The 18,176-nt window shown below is 39.6% G+C and overlaps 1 protein-coding gene across 1 annotated transcript in view; it reads right to left on the bottom strand.

Moving 5' to 3' along the window:
- Positions 1-18,176, bottom strand: part of stau2 (staufen double-stranded RNA binding protein 2) — a 99,598-nt gene that overhangs the window by 49,732 nt on the left and 31,690 nt on the right. The window contains exons 8-11 of the mRNA XM_079259363.1: positions 12,331-12,543; positions 9,513-9,650; positions 4,754-4,882; positions 3,269-3,326 (exon numbers count right to left, since the gene is read on the bottom strand). Of these exons, the coding sequence (XP_079115489.1) occupies positions 3,269-3,326; positions 4,754-4,882; positions 9,513-9,650; positions 12,331-12,543 (538 nt within the window). The remainder of the gene's footprint in view (positions 1-3,268; positions 3,327-4,753; positions 4,883-9,512; positions 9,651-12,330; positions 12,544-18,176) is intronic.

Raw genomic sequence — 18,176 nt, 5'->3', positions numbered from 1 at the left:
CATGAACTGAAGAAACTTACTAAGAAATGAGTCTTTAGTTTTAGTGGCTGTATTGTAGGTAACTATAATTAAAACCGTGTCAGGACTATTATCCATTCTTCTGCTTTAGTATGAAACATTTTAAACCAGGAATCTCTGCAAACAACTTTGAGTGGAGTTTTCTATGAGACGATGCTGCTTTAGTAAAACAACTTTGCTATATATGATAGTTGGATAGTTTATTTGCAGGCTTTTCTTTGTGTTCAGGATGAAAAGTCCCCAAGTGGTGCTGTAAATTGTTTGGCTTCATACTTTATTATATTAGATGATAATATTTTGGTACATGCAAAGACTGGTGTCATTATTACCCACCATTGGTTATTACTATTACTGGTCAAGCAGGGACAGATATGCTCCATCATAGTTTGTTCTCTTTTGTATTACTTGAAGTCTCTCTTGTTGATTTATCATCATTCCCTATGGGTACTTTTACAAATTTATCCAGTGTAAAAACTCCCAAGTTTTATTTAGCCTTGCCATGGCCCCTCTGTGATAACTCGCCCCCCCAAGTTTAGAAAACCACTGAAGTAACTTGTTTTTAGACTGGACCATCAGGTAATGTGCAAACAGAAATAATCTGGATCTTCTTTTCACTCACTCTTTGTCGTTTTGTACTACAGACTAATGAGGGTTTGCAATCTCTTTCTTCATCTGCGCTACTGAGTCCTGGCCTCAATTAAATGAAAGGGAATGTTCTGGTTGGGTTGTTGCATCTGATTTTTCATCAATAAACTGCTGCAAAATAGTTTCCTCCTGGCAAATCTGCTCAACACCTAAGGACCATCTCACAGTGCTTTTTCCTACTCACCTGTTAACAGGAACAAAATATACTTAAAACTTCTTCACAATAAAAGTTTTGTAGCTTATTGGTGGGAAAAAAAAACAACTAAACAAAAAAACACTCCAAAAAAACAAAAAACAAAAGTAGTTTTGGAGCACTGTATCAGTAGCAGTGTAACTTTTTGCTTGCTTTTAGATTATGTTAAGAGGAAATGGCGAAAGGAAATGTTTCGGATTGTTTTAAAGTGGGTACCCATGAGAATCGATATGCATGAAGGAGAATGGCTTTTCCAAACTTTTGCTAACCACATTTAACTGATCAAAAATGAAAATCAAGTGAACCACCAGCTGCTTTTGGTGTGAACTAGGTAAACTACAAAACCACAATAACTGGCTGGTGTCTACCCAGATAAGATGCAATATCAAAGATGATTTCCATGAATAAAAAGGTCATTTCTGAGAAAAAGATCTCTACGTTCTCCAAAACATTGCTAAAAGATTTGTTGTTGTGGAATCAGCAGTGATAACATTGCAGCTGGCAAGAGTTGTGTGCTCTGAAGCTGCCTCAGTCTCACCTTGAACACGCTGCAAGAAAAGAGCTACGGCTCTCTTAACTTGCAGGGAGTGTGATATCTTCTGGGTGAGAGCAGAGGAGCTGATTAACATTCAAGCTTCATCGCACTTGGCCGCACACTACTCAAGTGAGCACTTGGAGGCCTTTTGTGATTCCACCAGAAGGACGACATGATCAGCAAACAGCAGACTCGTGATATTCTCATCTACAAGCTGGATTCATTTTCTCATCCCAGCTACAACCTTGAAATTTTGTTAATGAAAATCACCAACAGAAGTGTAAACATGGTGCAGCATGTCGCTGATTCAAATGCCCAGACTCGAACAAATGGCTTGAAACCAAGCATGGCTCACTTTAGGTGTACACTGGAATGACCTAATGCCTGAGGAAACGCCAACAATGTCCATCAAAAAACCTGTTCAAAAGCTGTCTCCCTGACTGGACTGGCCAACTCCTAGGCCTTTTCAATAACATCTGAGAGAGATTGAAAGTGGTCCCTGGAGAGACTTTTAACTTCTCTTCTAGTATACTGGCACAACATTTACTAGGGAAGCTTTGGACAAACATAACTGGCCCAGTGGCCAATACACTGAAAACTGGGACCAATGCACCAATCTGAGGCACAAAGAAGGATTTTTAACTATGATTAAAAAGACCTTGGAGCCCAACCTGTAAGCATTTTACAGCGTAGGACTTTTATGTCTCTTTTTGCATATTCTGTGTTCATTGCCTCTTTACCTGAGCTCAGGGAAGAATGTCTGAGTGACAAAAAGCCAACTAAAGTTCTGGCTCTTTGCTTGGTATTAACTCTAAACTACAGCTGGGCACCACCATACTGTGTGTTGGTTGGTCCAGTACAAGATCAACAAAGATGAAAGTCATGGAATTTGTTCATATGCAGGTGTGATACATTATTCCCAACAAATTGACAGTTTTTCACAGGGCCTGAACCAAATCGTCACAAAACGCTAGATAAGAGCGGAACACATTTTGGATGCTGTTGCTGCTCATCTGTGTGACATCACCTGTGCAGGGATAAAGTCTCTTCCACAAGTTCAGTAGTTGTTAAGAAAGTGGTTAAAAAAAAAAAAAAGAGAGAGAAAATCTTTAAAAAAACTATCTGTTTTCAGTGAAGCATTAGGATGAAAATATGCTTGCTGACAAACAAAGAAAAAAAAGTAAAGAGGAAACATTGAAAAAATTGTCTTGAGGCAAAACATTTATCAACACAATATCATTGTTGATGAAACTACTGATAAACTTAAATAAAAAGGAAAAAAGATTAAAGAACTTAAAACAACTTAATAAGACGCTGTATAGCTGAAACTTGCATCCCTTTATTACACGCAAGTATTAATACGAAGGATTAAATATGCGTTTACTTACGTGGTGTATTTAGAATAGGGATAAAATTACTTCAAAGTATAAGAATTTTTAAACTTTATCTACTCTTGCCAACAGATGACATATGGTAGATACTCAAATATCTTCCTTGATATAGATCCTCATTTCATTTGTGTCTCTCTTCAGGATCAAGGGTATGTGTGTGCACATTGGCACTTCAGCGTGCTTGTGTGTTAATCCTGAGTGAAAGGCTATGTTTTTTGCACAGGAAGGCAGCGGGGGGACTCCCCGGAGGGCCTCTGTGTGCAGGCCCTGTAAGCCCAAGTGAATGAGCCTGAATTCGCAGGCTCCCCACGAGGACGCACGGCCAATTAAGCTGACAGTCAGAAGCCCATTGACCAGTCACAGAGATTAAACGCCGGGCCATCTTGGTGGCTAAAACCACCTGCGGGATGGAGGGAGTGATGGAGAGCCAGTGAGGAGGAGGAGAAGGAAATGGTAATAGACGCAGGGAGACGTGCCGATACTCACTGTTACTTGTCGCTTCGGTAAAAGACGCCTTTTGTCCGTTCCAGCCTTTGTTGTCCATCTGTAGCGATGCAGAGAGAAGGAGGAGAGGGGGAGGTAAGAGAGATGTCGATTCTCAAACAGACAGCTTCTTCACGCATGTCAGACAAGTTCCTTCCTACTGTTTGGCCCACAAAGAGACGAGCACTCACAAGAAGGGATGCTTCAGGAGCCTGGAGTCTCTCTAGGCCAGCTACTTAATTAAAGGGGGTTTTCCGTGTTTAGTAAATAAAAAAATAAAAAAAAACGATCTTTTTCAAGCGTTACCCCTGCTGTGGGAAGGATATCTACCTCCACAAACACACAAAATCACACCATGTACATGAAACGTAAACAAATCATTTCTAATGTGTGTGACAGCCAAAGAAATGACATGGTTGTAAGCACATGCACCCCACACTCTCTTCACACCATTACACAGATCCAACGGTGAGAATGCAGAGCAACAGAGCTCACAGGGAACTGAAAGTAGGGTGAAAAGAAGGATGGAGTGATCCTCCAACCTCTTTAACAAAGGCAATGGAGCTCAGGTTCATCTAAGGATGCAAAAGAAAAGTAGGCCATCCAACTAATTCTTACAGTTAAAGAAGAGCCAATGCCAATGTATCCACCGTTAACAGCTCGAATAATCTGCTTTCACATGATAAAGGACTAACCTGAACGTTATCAGAGCTTGACTGTTAATGACAAAGATCAAAGCAAAGGGAATCGCTAACTGTAGAACAGGAAAGGCTTTTAGTCTAAGTTGGGTCGAGCGAAATGGTCAGGGCGCCTGAATAATATATATGTAGCATCACACATCTAACTAATGACCTGTCAGGGGAACAACTGACATTTAACTGAAAGCTTGGTTATGTAACATCACTTCTATCTAATTCTGTTCTCTTGAGCTTAAAAACCAATGAGGTGAGTAAAGATGATGATCAATTGTTGCTTGCAAAACACGCTCGGTTCAGAGGATCTGAGAGTGTTACGCAACAGGTCAGAAGCACTCTGATTCGCCTGAATCTGGGAGTCGACTGAGTGTCAGTTTGTCTTCACAGGCTTAAAGAGATAAGACCTAATAAGGATGTTGAAGAGTTTAAATATGTGTTTATCTAAGGAAATTTTTCCTTTTCCGTTTGATGAAGCTTCCTCGGGAACTTTAACAAATGTGTCCCTTGGATTTGTTGTTTTGACTTCCAGTTGGTAAACAGCTATGCTTAATCTAAACTTTATCACGGTGAGTTTACAAAATTAATCCAAATCTGCAAACTTGAGCATTTCAGCTCTTTTCTCAGCAAAGTGGTGATAGTTAAAAATTTGGTAGGAACCCCACATGCTTACAGTTATGTCCTAAGATAAATAAATAGTTACAAATCATAACAGAGTGGGAGGTTTGTATATAAACGGAATATGAAATACACAAGTTGGCGTAAACAGCAGCAGCAGCAGCAGCAGGATTTGTACCTCTGCAGGGTTCTGAGAGACTGTGGAGGCCTTGTATCCCAACTGGAGCAGCATCGCCTCTGCAGCGTTCCGCTTGGCCACCTTCTTGTTGGGTCCTGTCCCCGTGGCAACCTCATTGTTTACCTTCACCTGTATGGATGCAAACACGTGCACATAAACACATGACAATTGCACATCATGGCTACACAATTAAAATGCTTTTTGGGTTAGAAATTAAATGTTTAGTGTTTTTAGTTTATATAAAAAAAAAAAATTAAAAAAAAAGCTGCTATTTTCTCATGATTTTGTTCCAGCTTTTACACTTTTATCTCGCTTTCTGAGCTTAGTCAGCTATGCCGTGTACTTCCACTAAAAGAATGCTAGTGAAGTGTTTGTTATTCAGTAATCCCAAAACATTAAATCTGTCCACACAGAATGTAAGCAGAAATTTCCAAGAGCATATCAGACGTCGTTGTGTTATGCAAACAGACAATTATGCTGTACAAATAACATTCTGGGAGCCAAAGCCTGTGAACAGAAAGGCTTCAGTGCACTTTTTCAAGCAGTCCTGACAAGCTCAAGTACTATTCTGAAAGCATAAAGTAGCTTTTAACATCCAATGAGAGCGAGTGACTCAATAAATAACTGAACAAACGCAATCACCCTTTTATCAAGAATTAGATGATCAGAAAGGCATCCGAAACAAGGTGGAGACTTTTCTCTAACTAGTGATGTGTTCGGACAAAAGACATGAAAACAGAGACTTATTTGAGCCCCGCTGCCCACCGAGGGAAACAATGTGGAAATTTTAGAAGAGTGAGCGAACTACACAAAGGAACACACACACTCACAGGCCCTAATGTGTGTATCAAAGAGGCATGGAGAATAGGTTTGAGGCTGAATTACTGCCTGATGCTGAGAGAAGCTCTGTTCCTCGTATGAAAGAAGGGGATTACGGAAGGAGGGACAAAGAGGGAGAGTTTGACTGAAAGATGGACAGAGGAGGATGAATGGAGGCAGAGAAAGACAGTAGGTGCAGATAAAATGTTGTGCATAAATAAAAATGGGCCGTACCAGCTTTGTTAGCGCCTGGACCCTGACAAAAACTGCTCGGTGGAGAAAAACTGCGCAGAAGTCTTCACCACAACTCATCAGTTTAATTTCATTCTGCCAAGGAAACATTAAATAGTTTCACCAATTTACTGACATGCAAGCATAAATGGAAATGCAGCGTATAGAGCGAAAACAATATTTATACGAACGCCTTTATTCTGAAACCTCTTTGACAAACAGCCTTGTAATTCTTTATGAAGCCTTCAGGAACAAGTCTTTATAAGTTCTTTCTTAAATTGTGGCTGTTTTGAAGATGCTGCTTTAATTTCATCACTCTATAAAACCTATTGCCACTGTTTTTCAGCCATTTCTCCATTTCCCTTCCTCAACAACGGCTCTTTCACAGTCACCCTTTCATGAAGACCACCTCAGATTAGGCTTCAGGGAGCATTAGATGGATCAACTGTGGGTCCAGATGCATCACTCAGGTCCGCCAGCGGTCTGGATATTTTCACATCCCTGATGAACATAACTTACAGATACTGCTCATGTGCTGTAGAGTTTCCTTTTGTTTTGCACTTCTTCTTTTCTCCTCCACTTTTCTAGTTTTTTCACATTATTTTAAGGCCACGGTACACAACACAGAGACATGCCAAGTTTTCAGTAAATGGCTCTTTGAAAATCCCTTGTTGGTGCAAAAACACAATTTTATGCCTGTCAGACTGTATTATCTTTGGCATTTTTTTGCAGGTGTGCCGAAAGGAATGGAAACAAAATATGTTTTGCAGTAGGCTGCTAGCAAAAAAAAAAAAAGCTTGAAGATACAATTAAAACTGGCTCTGTGCAAAATTCTCCATTATGTTTAGACAACAATAGTTCATTTGTGGAGTTCGTTCAACAACAACAACAAAAAAAAGGATTTCTGTGAGTTTTCAGATCCAAGGATCAGAGTGAAAATGAGTGATGGAGCAGTCAAGGTTTTAAAAAAAGAGAAACCTAAAATGACACAATAGAAGAAAATAAAATATTTACACAAAACTACACAGATAAAGCAGATTTATTTATCTGCTCAATAAAACATTAATAATCATGTTGATTAAAATAATTAATTATCACATTTCTCTGTATACAACAGTAAAATCCAAACCGTCATAATTTAGGCGCAGCTGTAGCTCAGGGGGAGGAGCAGCCATCCACCGACCGGAAAGTCGGTGGATTGATTCCAGGGTTCCTCTGACACATGCTGAACTGTCTTTGGGAAAGACACTGAACCCAAAGTTGCCTCCTGATGTGTCTATCAGAGTATGAATGTGTGTGACACATTAAATAAGCTCTTAGTCTATAACAATAGATAGTATAGGTGTGTGTGTGTGTGTGTGTGTGTGTGATTGGCTGAATGTGACATTTAGTGTAACAGCATTTTGAGTGGTCAACGTATGACTAGAAAAGTGCTATCTAAGTACAGTCCATCTAAACTGATGCAAGATCTTTTGTTGCTATAGTCCTGTCATCTCCAGCTCCCAGTTAAAATACAAAAACATGAACTCTGAGACGAGGAGTTGTGATCTACTTGTCATGTTTGCATTAACACAAAGACGAAACATGCTTTTTTCCCCCCCCTCATCTACCCAGTAACAAATTTGGGTCAATGCATGACCAGAAATAGGACAACAAATTGAATGAGTCAATTGTGGTTTTGGGGAGAATCCTTCTCTGTACTAAGAACTCTGTTTACTGGATTAATGATAAATTGGATATAAATAACCTAGTTAAAGGATAAGGTGGCTGCTGATGCAAGATCACTACATTTTATTATGTTCTGGATAATACCTCCTTACTACACATTCTTGTATCTTCCCGTGGTATGGAAAACAGACTATGTGCTGCCTTTACAAGCACCAACAGACAACTTGAATTGTAATGGTATAATACAGTTGGCAACTCCACTAAGGAAAAACAGAGCCATAAAGATGGATGTGCATCTGTTCTAAGCTTTAACTGCACCAATAAAAATACATATTAAACAGAACATTTTGAGAGGGCCAGGGGGAGAAAGGGAGGATGAGAGATGAGCGAGAAAAAAAGAAGAGGCAGCTGGGGTGAAAAGACAGACTAATGTTGCTCTGAGAGAATTCAATATTCATGCTAAAACAGTAAAAACAATATATTTAATAAAACAAACAAGCTCAAAGTTATCACACCATCTTTCACGTAGAAAGAAAAGCAGGATGCGACTGTAAATACCATCTTCTGTTTCTTTAGTCACCAGAACTCTCAACGTAAGTAATAAGCAACCAATGTGAGCCACATAAAAAAAAACAGCATTGTGTAAACAGCAAAACAGGAAATCACAGGTTGCTTTTCTTTTTTCCAACTTTTTACATAGCAAAACTGGTAAGAAGCCCAGAAAGGGAATGGTTTTGTTTAAAGACATTAGCAGGCACTTGAACCAACTACACATGTGCAAGTCCCTTGGGATAAAATGGAAGGGGTACGCTAATACTTTTCTGGATCACAGTCCCAGAAAGAAATTGGGAAACTTGTATTTCTCAGTCAAAAATGACTATGTAATGCTCCCTATTTGCCAGAGAAGGAGGGTTATTTTGTTCTGCCACTTACCCGCTGTCATTTCTAATCTTAGCCCCAACAAGGTTATGAAGCACCTCCGTGTTCTGTTCTTCATCTACTGGCTCATGCCAGCCATTGTTTGATTAATGCATCAGGTCAAGATTCCGCAGATTATAGTTAAGCTGCTTTTCTTCCTGTTCATGTATAAACTGGTCCTTTCTCTCTCTTTAATCCTATCTAATTTCAATTAGACTCCATTAGCTAAAATCTTTGTTGAGTAACTTCTCTATTGGAGAGGCATGCGCTGTGACAAACAAGTAACTACTTCAGCTTTCAATAGTCTTTACAGTTTGATGATCAAAATAAACTGCGGCAAGTATTGTTTCCATATGGTTGACATATGGTTGAGTTGTGTATGAAGAAAACTAAGTGACAGCGCTTTAGTAACAGTTTTGATTCAGTATAGTTGATGTCCAAACTAACAAAGTATGAAAAACAAACTACAAAGCAAATAATTATCCGTTTTCTTTACAGTTCCACTCTAAACTGCAAGAAGGCATTCAGTTACAAAAATGTTTTAAACTTTAGATGCGTGACATTTAATTGCAAAGCAAAGGGAGTTTTCAGTCAAAGTAGGCAGAAGTTTATTGTCTGCAAGTCAGGCTGACCTAGTCTGGTTATCACTGGGCCGAGACAGCCAAGGCCCATCAGATAAGATGTGCCAATCGAAAGTGTAAACACGGAAGGTTGTCTAGACACAGAGACCCGGAAAAAAATGAGTTGTGTATTCATAAATGCAGCCAGAAGTTAGAAGAGTTTTGAGACTGGGACTGACATTACACAGCGTTATGTGCGTTTTAGTTGTCCTTAAATTTTGTTTATCAAAAACAGTCCATGTCAGTGTCACAAGCATTTGATAATGTAAAGTCCTTGTCTTATTTTTGCTTAAATTCAACATAATGAAACTGCCTGTGACTGGCTGCTACAACCATTATTTAACAAAGCAACCAGATAACTTATCAGTGGATCTGGGTACATCCTGCAGGCAAAAGCTTTCAAAATTTCTCATATATTCTTCCAAAATTCCTGGATTTTTAGGCGTGTCCGCAGACAGTGCATTAGAGAAGTAAAGGGAACGTGAGACTAAACCACTGTTTACCTGCATGATGAACTCCCGACGTCGGGGCATCCCTCTCTCAGAGAGCAGCTGGTACTCGGGCTCCTTCTCCTTCTTAGCTTGCTGAATTTGGGCTAGACGGCTGATGGGGTTCATGCCCTGACCGTAGTCTGGTCCCGTCTAGAAGAGAAAAAAAATGCAGGCATGATCAGTTCTTTTCAAGAGTAAAGAAGCTAGAGAAACACTTTTTTAAAAACCTGTTCAGGTAATATCGTACTTGTAATATCCACCTGGGACGTAAACTCAGGGTAAACATGTTATGTTTCTTTCAGTAATGTGGGTCAACTAAACCGAACAATGGAGATTTTGCTCAGAGGTACAATGACACTGCTTTTACATTTGGTCAGTCAACCCAGGATTTCTGACTCTGAATATGCTTTATCATGTAAAATGACTGGAGTTTACAGCAGATGACAGACTAAAGAGTAACATAGCTGTGACAGTCAAAAAGAAAGGAAATAGCAGACGGAATGCAGATGACGTGAATGCATCAAGAAATTGATCAATGTCACTGCCACATTATTAAAACGCTTTTTACGGCTATATTTTAGTAAATGAGTGTTCTGGGAGTGTATTGTTGAGGTACACGGGAAACATTTATTTATCTGAATCCTGTCAGATGCATCATTGGCTGCCTTTACAACAGTTAAAAAAAAACTATCAAATGTAAATGAAGCTAAAGTGATTAAATAAACTGTGAATATTTAAGATTATTTTCTGTCATCAAAACTGCATTTTTCCAGTTATTTTTATTCATTTTACCAACATTTGGTAATAAATATTGGTATGAATATAAATCTACAAGCATAATTTAATACAGATTGGTGAGTTTCATACACACATTGATCCACGTTATAATTCAACAACTTTTGCAAAAAACATAACATTAGATTTATAACTTCAGAAATTTGCAAATGACCATTTAAGTAATCAATATGTTTGAGGCTACATTCCTTTCTGATGGCACATTTCTGAATAAAGATTAAAATCGGTTTAAGTCAAACAGCACAATTGGTCTTTGACTATAAGAAACTCAAAAAGAGACTCTCCCTCCATCAATGTGCCAATGTCATATTTATTTTTCTATTTTCTAAGAGAACGGATCAACCAGGAAGTTGTCTTTTCACCTGTGTGGATCTTTTATCTCAGGGACTTGCCTGTCACAGAGAAGGTTGGGTTTTCAGCACCAGTTGCCATAGTGATGCAACCTGGTACACAGTGAACAAGCTCCAAGCTGAACCTGAAGTTACCTTTTAAGCCACTAATCCTTCTTTGTAGCATTGGTCCCTGGAGAAACATGATCAGCTCTGAAGAACATGCTGATATAGAATATTATATTGCAATAATCTGAAGTCTGAATTGGCTGCAATAATAACATACAAATGGAGGAACCTGACATTGACTGATTGGGAGAATGAAAGAAATTACCTTCTAATTGTTTGAATCTAAGTGACACTTTATAAGACACTGCCTCACCAAAATAACAAAAGAAGACACCACTTGGATTTAATTAAGCAATAGGTAAGGGTCAATAGGTAAGGTAATGGGATAATTAATGGATGAGCAATTATCTTGGGAAGTGAGTAGCTTTTCATTTCTTAAAATGAAATGTGTGAAAAGACACATCCCAAATTCAAGGAAAAAATGTTCAAGTGTGAAATAATAGACATACAATAAGCAGAGCAAACATGTATGGAGATTGCAGAAACTTCCAACATTGGGTAGGTGGCTCTGACGCATTAGTAACTCACTGGCTCATAGATTTTTGATGTCTTTCTGAATGTAAACAGTCACTATCAAAAGATGGCAAAATACATTTTTGCAGTTTCTGTTTCTGGCAGTCAATTAGTTAAAGACTGGAAGGAGAGTAGTGATGAAATATGGTTAAAAAAAAAAAAAAAGAATGAAGGTGATTTGAAGTCAGTTCAACGTTTGGTGAAATTAAATCCAAGAAAAACGACAGTAGAACTCAGGGTTATTTTTAACAGTTAAAGAACATTTCCACATGCCCAATGTGAAGGGAACTCAGGGGATTGGGACTGAACAGCTGGTTAGCCATAAGAAAACCACTAATCAGTTAGGCTAACCATGGAAGACAGCTTCAATTTGCTGGGGACCCAAAAGATTGGACTATTGTGCAATGGGAAAATGTCATGTGGTCTAATGAGTACAGATTTACCCTGTTACAAAGTGCCAGGCACATCGTGGTAAGAAGAGAGGCAGATGAAGTGATGCTATACCAAATGTACAAGCCTGTGGGAGCAGTTTATGATTTGGGGTTGCTGCAATTGGACAGGTCTAGGCAACATTATGTGCCCAAAGAATGAGGTCAAATGAGCAGGTTATTTAATCAATAGATTTCTTCTTTCTCTGTTGGCATGGGCACATTCCAAGTTGTAAAGGCTAGATTCATCTGGGTCAAGGAGTGGCTCAGGGAGTATGAGACATAATTTTCACATGTAGATTGGCCACCACAGAGTCCAGAACTGAATTTTATTGGTAATATTTGGGAAGTGTTGGAGAAGAATTGCGCAGTTCTTGGACTCTTCCATCATCAATACAAGATCATGGTGAAAAAAGTGATGCAAAACTGGATGTAAATAAATCTTGTTACATTGCAGAAGCTTATCAAAACAATGCAACAGCGAATGCGTGCAGTAATCAAAACTAAAGGTGGTGCAACAAAATGTTAGTGTGTGATCTTTTTCTAGGGGGTGACCTAACCCAGGCACTGCATTTTACACAACTTATGGCTGTACGTGTATCTGAAAATATCTACAAAATTACACAGTGATTCCACCTTGAGGATGGTCTTGGTGCGTTTCTTGTAGTGTGTCTTGGGCTTCTCCACAGTGGGAATGAAGGGCAGCTTCTTCAGATCCTGCAAGATGGCCAGAGCAGCACGCTTTTTGGATAGCTTCTTGCTGTTGCCTTCGCCTTCAGCGGAGAACTCCCCTACAGTAACACGTGTCAGGAAGCTTTTCATATGTGGTGGGCCGCTCTCCTTCAGCACCTGAGGATATGATCAGAAAGTTGAAAAATTAGAAGTAATTTATCAGAAATTTGATAAATTAGTGAAAAATGACAAGCTTTTGGTGATATGTGTGAAGGGGAGCGTGTCGCGCATTCTGAGAAGCAGCTACACCAGGTGGTCCGAAACATCTGCTCGCTGGGGTTACACATCTACCCACCCATATGTGTGCGTTATTCATATACAAAAGCAGGCTGAACACTGACACACAAACACACACATGAAGAGTAACATGTTCCTAGATGACGGTCTCTGGTGATGAAGGCTCGGTTTCCTTCCTCTCGCTCGAGGTCACCTGGGAGACCTAAAACAAACACCGGCTGGCGTTAGGTCATGCTTCTGCAATCACATCTACTTCCTGACAAGTCTTGGAAAAATGTATGAGTGTGTGTTTTTTTGTGTGCAGCAGTTCTTCCAAACCCTACATAGGAGAGCATACTGGAGAAAGAATTGTTTTAGACACTTATGATTCTAGTGATGCATGTCTAGTTCACCTGATGTGATTATGACCATGTTCATGTTTAGAAAGACTGTGGATGCTGTTTAAGCTCCCAGTTTGATGGATTTTCCCTCCTTCTAATTTATGCTTCAGGGTTTCTTTGGATTCTCCGTTTCCACTCTCTACAGCAATATATAGTCATTCATTTTCCTAACTGCTTAATCCAATTCAGGTTCGCGGGGAAGCTGGAGCTTATCCCAGCAGTCTTTGGGCGAAAGGCAGGGTACACCTTGGATAGCCATCGCAGTATATATATATATATATATATATATATATATATATACACACACACACACACACACACACACACACACACACACACACACAGAGTTTTCTATTATTTTTTCTATTTTATTAATCTGTTGTGCAGACAGCAGAAATTGTCGCAATCAGCTGCAATCTAGAAACAGTTATTTGAACCCAGTGACCGATAAAAGCGATTAAACTGATAAGCGGAAACTTGAGCATTCCTGAGATACTTCACACATCAACACAGACTAATACCAGACCTTGAGGAAGACAGAGGATAATATGTGCATTTGAGTACTTGGTTATAACACAGTTACACACACACACACGCACAGAAAAATGCTCCAGTTTAATTAGGAAATTAAAAACAGCAGCATAAACAGCAAGAGACAAAATTAATGAACTAAAAATCAGATAAAACAGTTTTTCACCAACTCGTTTTAAAAGTAGCAACTGCAAAATCAAACACACAGCTTGCAAAAAAAACAGAAACAACAGAATGAGTCAGAATATTATTACTTTTATGTGTTCTTGCTCAACTGATTACAGGATATTTTTAACACATCTGACTGTGGCTCCACGTTAGGTCTCAGTGTTAACCTATTATCATGTCAGCCTCAATGCACATAGTTAAAGTACTCCGTAAATAAAAGATGTGTGTTGTTGAACTCCCTCCAGCCCTGATCTACTCTGGGTTTTCTCATCACCCAAGACAGGAAATATAACATGGCACCTTGTATGTAGCAGCATTTAGCAACACTGAAAACATGCTATTTCTAAACTTTTAAACTGTGCAAGTGTTGGTGGATGATGACACTGCACATTAAGGGGTACAGAACAGTTAAAATTATGCGAAGAAAATAAATAGAAGTTACTGAGAAAAATTAGCTTTTGGTTGATGACAGACTTGAAGCCTCAGCTGTTCTCAGTCCTGTAGCTGCCTCTTTGTCTCCTTTCCTCTCCCTGTCCAACCAAGATAACATGTGTAAATGCTCAGCTTGAGGCTGGGCGAGATGGAAACCAAAACATAAACGCTGCTTCATCTGTGAATGGATCTGCACAAAAGCTCATTTACCACACACAAACACTAACACATAGAAAGATAAACACTTTCTCCAGGTTATGGGGGAAAAATAAGGCGTCTGTATGGTTGGGTGGCTGAGACACGCACCATGCGATTGTGCTATTCCCAGTTTGATTTTTCTTACACGTCATTGTTTGGTTGTCAAGCAACGATCAGGGACTCCAGGAAGTTCCGGGACCGAGCCAAGAAATAGTTTGGCACACACACACCCATAAACATCAAATTATAGATTAAACAGTCTGGAGTTTAAATAGTGTGAACAAATAAGGTAGAGTTCTAAATAACTGATGAGTTGTACACTTTAGCAGCACTAATATTTAGAATTTGCCACTTTGGATGATGTAAAGTCATTTTCCATACAGTATTTAGCTAACTGGCTGCTTGCTTTATATACATGTACAAACTGATGCGAGAGGGAACCATCTTTTCATTTTAAGCAATTCTTGGCAAATCTCCATCCCTTAAAAAAGGACATTTTAGGCATACAACAATGTGACCCCTTTCACATCCATTTCCGTTTTATCTAAATTTGCTTCAACATTTGGCACTGATTTATTTCACTTTTTTCTTCCCAGAAATGAAATTCCTTTAAGAGATAAATGCTGTGTGAGTTGTAAGAGTGAAGCTTCTCTTTGTTGTCCACTTTAGGAAGGAAGAAAGAAAGCAAATGAGGCCTGTTAAGATATGTGGGACAGTCAACAAAGAGTGCGACACAAAGTGTATATCTGTGCACAATATGTTGCATACTCTTGGCCCAGGATGGCGGCAGACAATCTGCAGTCAGTGTCCTGGCAGACGACACGAGATCTGCACCACACCGATGGGATTTCAGCACACCCATTCACTTACAGCTGTACACACATACCATGCAAACAAACACACAAACACACCCGTCTACCACCTAATGACAGGGAGATCAGGTTGTACACAGGAAACCTTCTGTAATTCAATGTTGATTTTTTTTTTCTTCAATCCCCTTCCCTTCACCTTTTCTCATTCAAACATGGGAGGCCTTCTCTTCAGCTCTCATAGGGACATTAATACCCTGAGCAGTCTGAGGATGTGTGCAAGCGAGAACTCAGGTACTCTAGAAGAGGAGGCTATGGGAGCAGAGCAGGACAATAGTGGGGACTGGTGGAGGAAAGAAAGGCTCTTTTGTGACAAGCATTGGATGGACAAGCCCCAAGGGAGACTGCTTCTTGTGAGATGGGTGGTTCTTGGCCCAGACCTTCTTCTCTTATGTCCTCCTTGGAAAGGGAGCCCCCGATCCAACACACAAGCTGTGATTTATAGATTGGTTCCTCTTTGATGCTGACATCTGTTTGATATTGTCTGACGGGAGGATTAAATGAGCCAACTGGCTCTCGGGGTGGCGGCGACCCTCATCGTCGCAGAAGGATGGGAAAGCAGACACTCCAGCACTGACTCATGGGTAATTTCATGCCCCAGTAAGGATAGGGATAAAATGATGTAAAAACATGGTCGCTGTGAGAGGTGTTCATATGAGAAGTGACCATTATAGGTTTGTGTGTCAGTCTCGCCATTTGACTTAAGGGATGTGGGAGTGTATCAAAACCTGACAGTAAAGAGAAAGACAGATTACTGGGAAGGAGTTGAAGCCAAACTGGCTAGTTTTGTAATTCAGATAAAAGTCATGAACTTGGAGGACAACAACAACATAAAAAAAAGATTTCAATCTTCCAGGCTCTTTAAATCTTCAGTAACCAGTCCAATATTAACCCTTGTCTTATCTCTTGCTTTCTCTTTCTTTTCCTGACTCCAATAAAATCTTCTTGTGTTTCTTTGCAGAATTAGGCAAGATGTGTATTTAAAATGGTCAGTGTGTTGACAACCAGTTGCACCACAGTCCAATAAGCAAAAGCAGCTGTCAAGTGATGTCCTGAGCTGGGGAAAAAAAAGTGGTGAAGTGGAGTTTCTCTGCCTCAGGATGCTGCAGGGCAACGACAGCTCGATAGATTTTTATTTAGTTATTTCCTCTCTTATGCATACAAAACAAATATAAATGACTTAATTACCAACAAACTAGTACATGAGTGATTTCCCCTGGAATCAGTCAAATATTTTTCTTCTTATTTGGATGATCTGGTGTGACTGGTTTCATTTAATGCCATATAACTGTAAGAGCCACTTGTAGACTGTGTGGCTGCTGAACACTATTAAGTACTGATTTTACAAACATGCATTCAATAATATTTAATCAAATTTGTTTTGTTCGTCTGCCAGACTCTCTTAAATCAAAAGACTGACCAACTGCTTTTTCTATCACTTGGGTTTCACTCTTGTCACAAGGGTTTGTGGTTTGTTATGAAGGACGGAAAACTACCAGCTACAAAAAACTGGGTGCATTTGATTTACAACAAAAGGCAAAAACAAGAGAATGAGTAGGTGAAGGAGCTCAGTTTAAACAGAACTACTGAGTTTGCTGAGTGCAAACAAACTACATCTACTCGCGCCCTGCGGTTAAAAACCCTTTGTCCTTCCAAACATCTGCCCAACCAGTGACATATTCTCCCCTACATGCATCACCTGCCCAGGTAACAATACAGCAACAAGTTGGAAAACAGTTCAACAAATTAACTCCTATAGAAGGAGAAAATAAAAAGCAGCAATCACCATTTCCTTCTGACCTTACATTTTTCATATTTGGAAGCAAAATTTGATGAATTTTAACAGGCCGAGAAGTTTTCCTGAACAATGGCATTTTGCATCCACATGTGCTACATCTGACCTGATTACATGCCGATTGTTGCTCAATGCAACCTGGCCCTCAGACAATTCAGCTTGACATGGCACACAAAACCAGATGTGACGAATATGCAAGATTTTAGCACAAAGAAAATGAAGTCTCCTTATCTGATCTGTTTCTAATCTCTCCCCCTGTTTTAAATCATAAAGTCTATTTACTGAACAAACCAGGGTAAAGTGCTGCGGTCACTGAGTGCAAACAAATCAAAACTCGGGAAACAGACGGAGGATATTTTCTGTTGATGGAGATGTAGACGGACCATGAAAGAAAAGTCAAGGAGTGAGAAAATACACACGGAGAACAGTTGCTGATTTACTGCAGCTCATCAGACAGCAGTAATGAAGAGTGTGTCTCCAGAATGACAGTGGGCAGGAGAGCGACTGCTCCGAGAAATAGGGCTGTGGTCTGCATTGAAAAACCGCTCCTCTCAGCTTCCAATTTTGAGGGACTGAAAATGAAAGCTGTGTAATTGCTGACAGTGACAAAGACATGACAGATAATTAATCACATCAACCCAGATTTAGCAGGGTGAAATTATTAATAGAAGAGTTCCAGGAAGGATGGACATGTCATGCTCTCATGAGCAAATTCATCTTTGAACAAAAGAAAGGGAAAAGGTGTGAAAAGGAAGACTGGATTGCTTCCAGGGATTTTTTTTGTTGTGTAAATTGTGTAAGATGTTATTGTCAAGCAAAGTCAATACTGTGAGAATATTTTACCTCCCCTCCTTCCCTCTGTCTAACAATCCCCTTTGCCTCCAAACGTAGCTGCCCTGTATGTGATTTTTGGGGGTGATGGAGGTGGAAGGGAGGGATTCTGTGAAGGAAGGGAGGGGGTATACAGTGTAAACTGAGCTTCCCTTGTTTTTGGCACCTTGCTGAGTACAGAAAAAGAGGAGGATCAGGAGAGAATACTGGGTGAGTCAGCTATTATATGGTAAAAGCCAATATGAAGGAATGAGTGAGTCATTTGAGGACATGTTGGACTACATGAAGTTGCTATCAGAGTTTCTAAAT

Source organism: Telmatherina bonti (assembly GCF_933228915.1).
Source record: "Telmatherina bonti genome assembly, chromosome: 20".
NCBI lineage: Eukaryota > Metazoa > Chordata > Actinopteri > Atheriniformes > Telmatherinidae > Telmatherina > Telmatherina bonti.
This window is presented reverse-complemented; position numbering and strand designations above follow the sequence as displayed.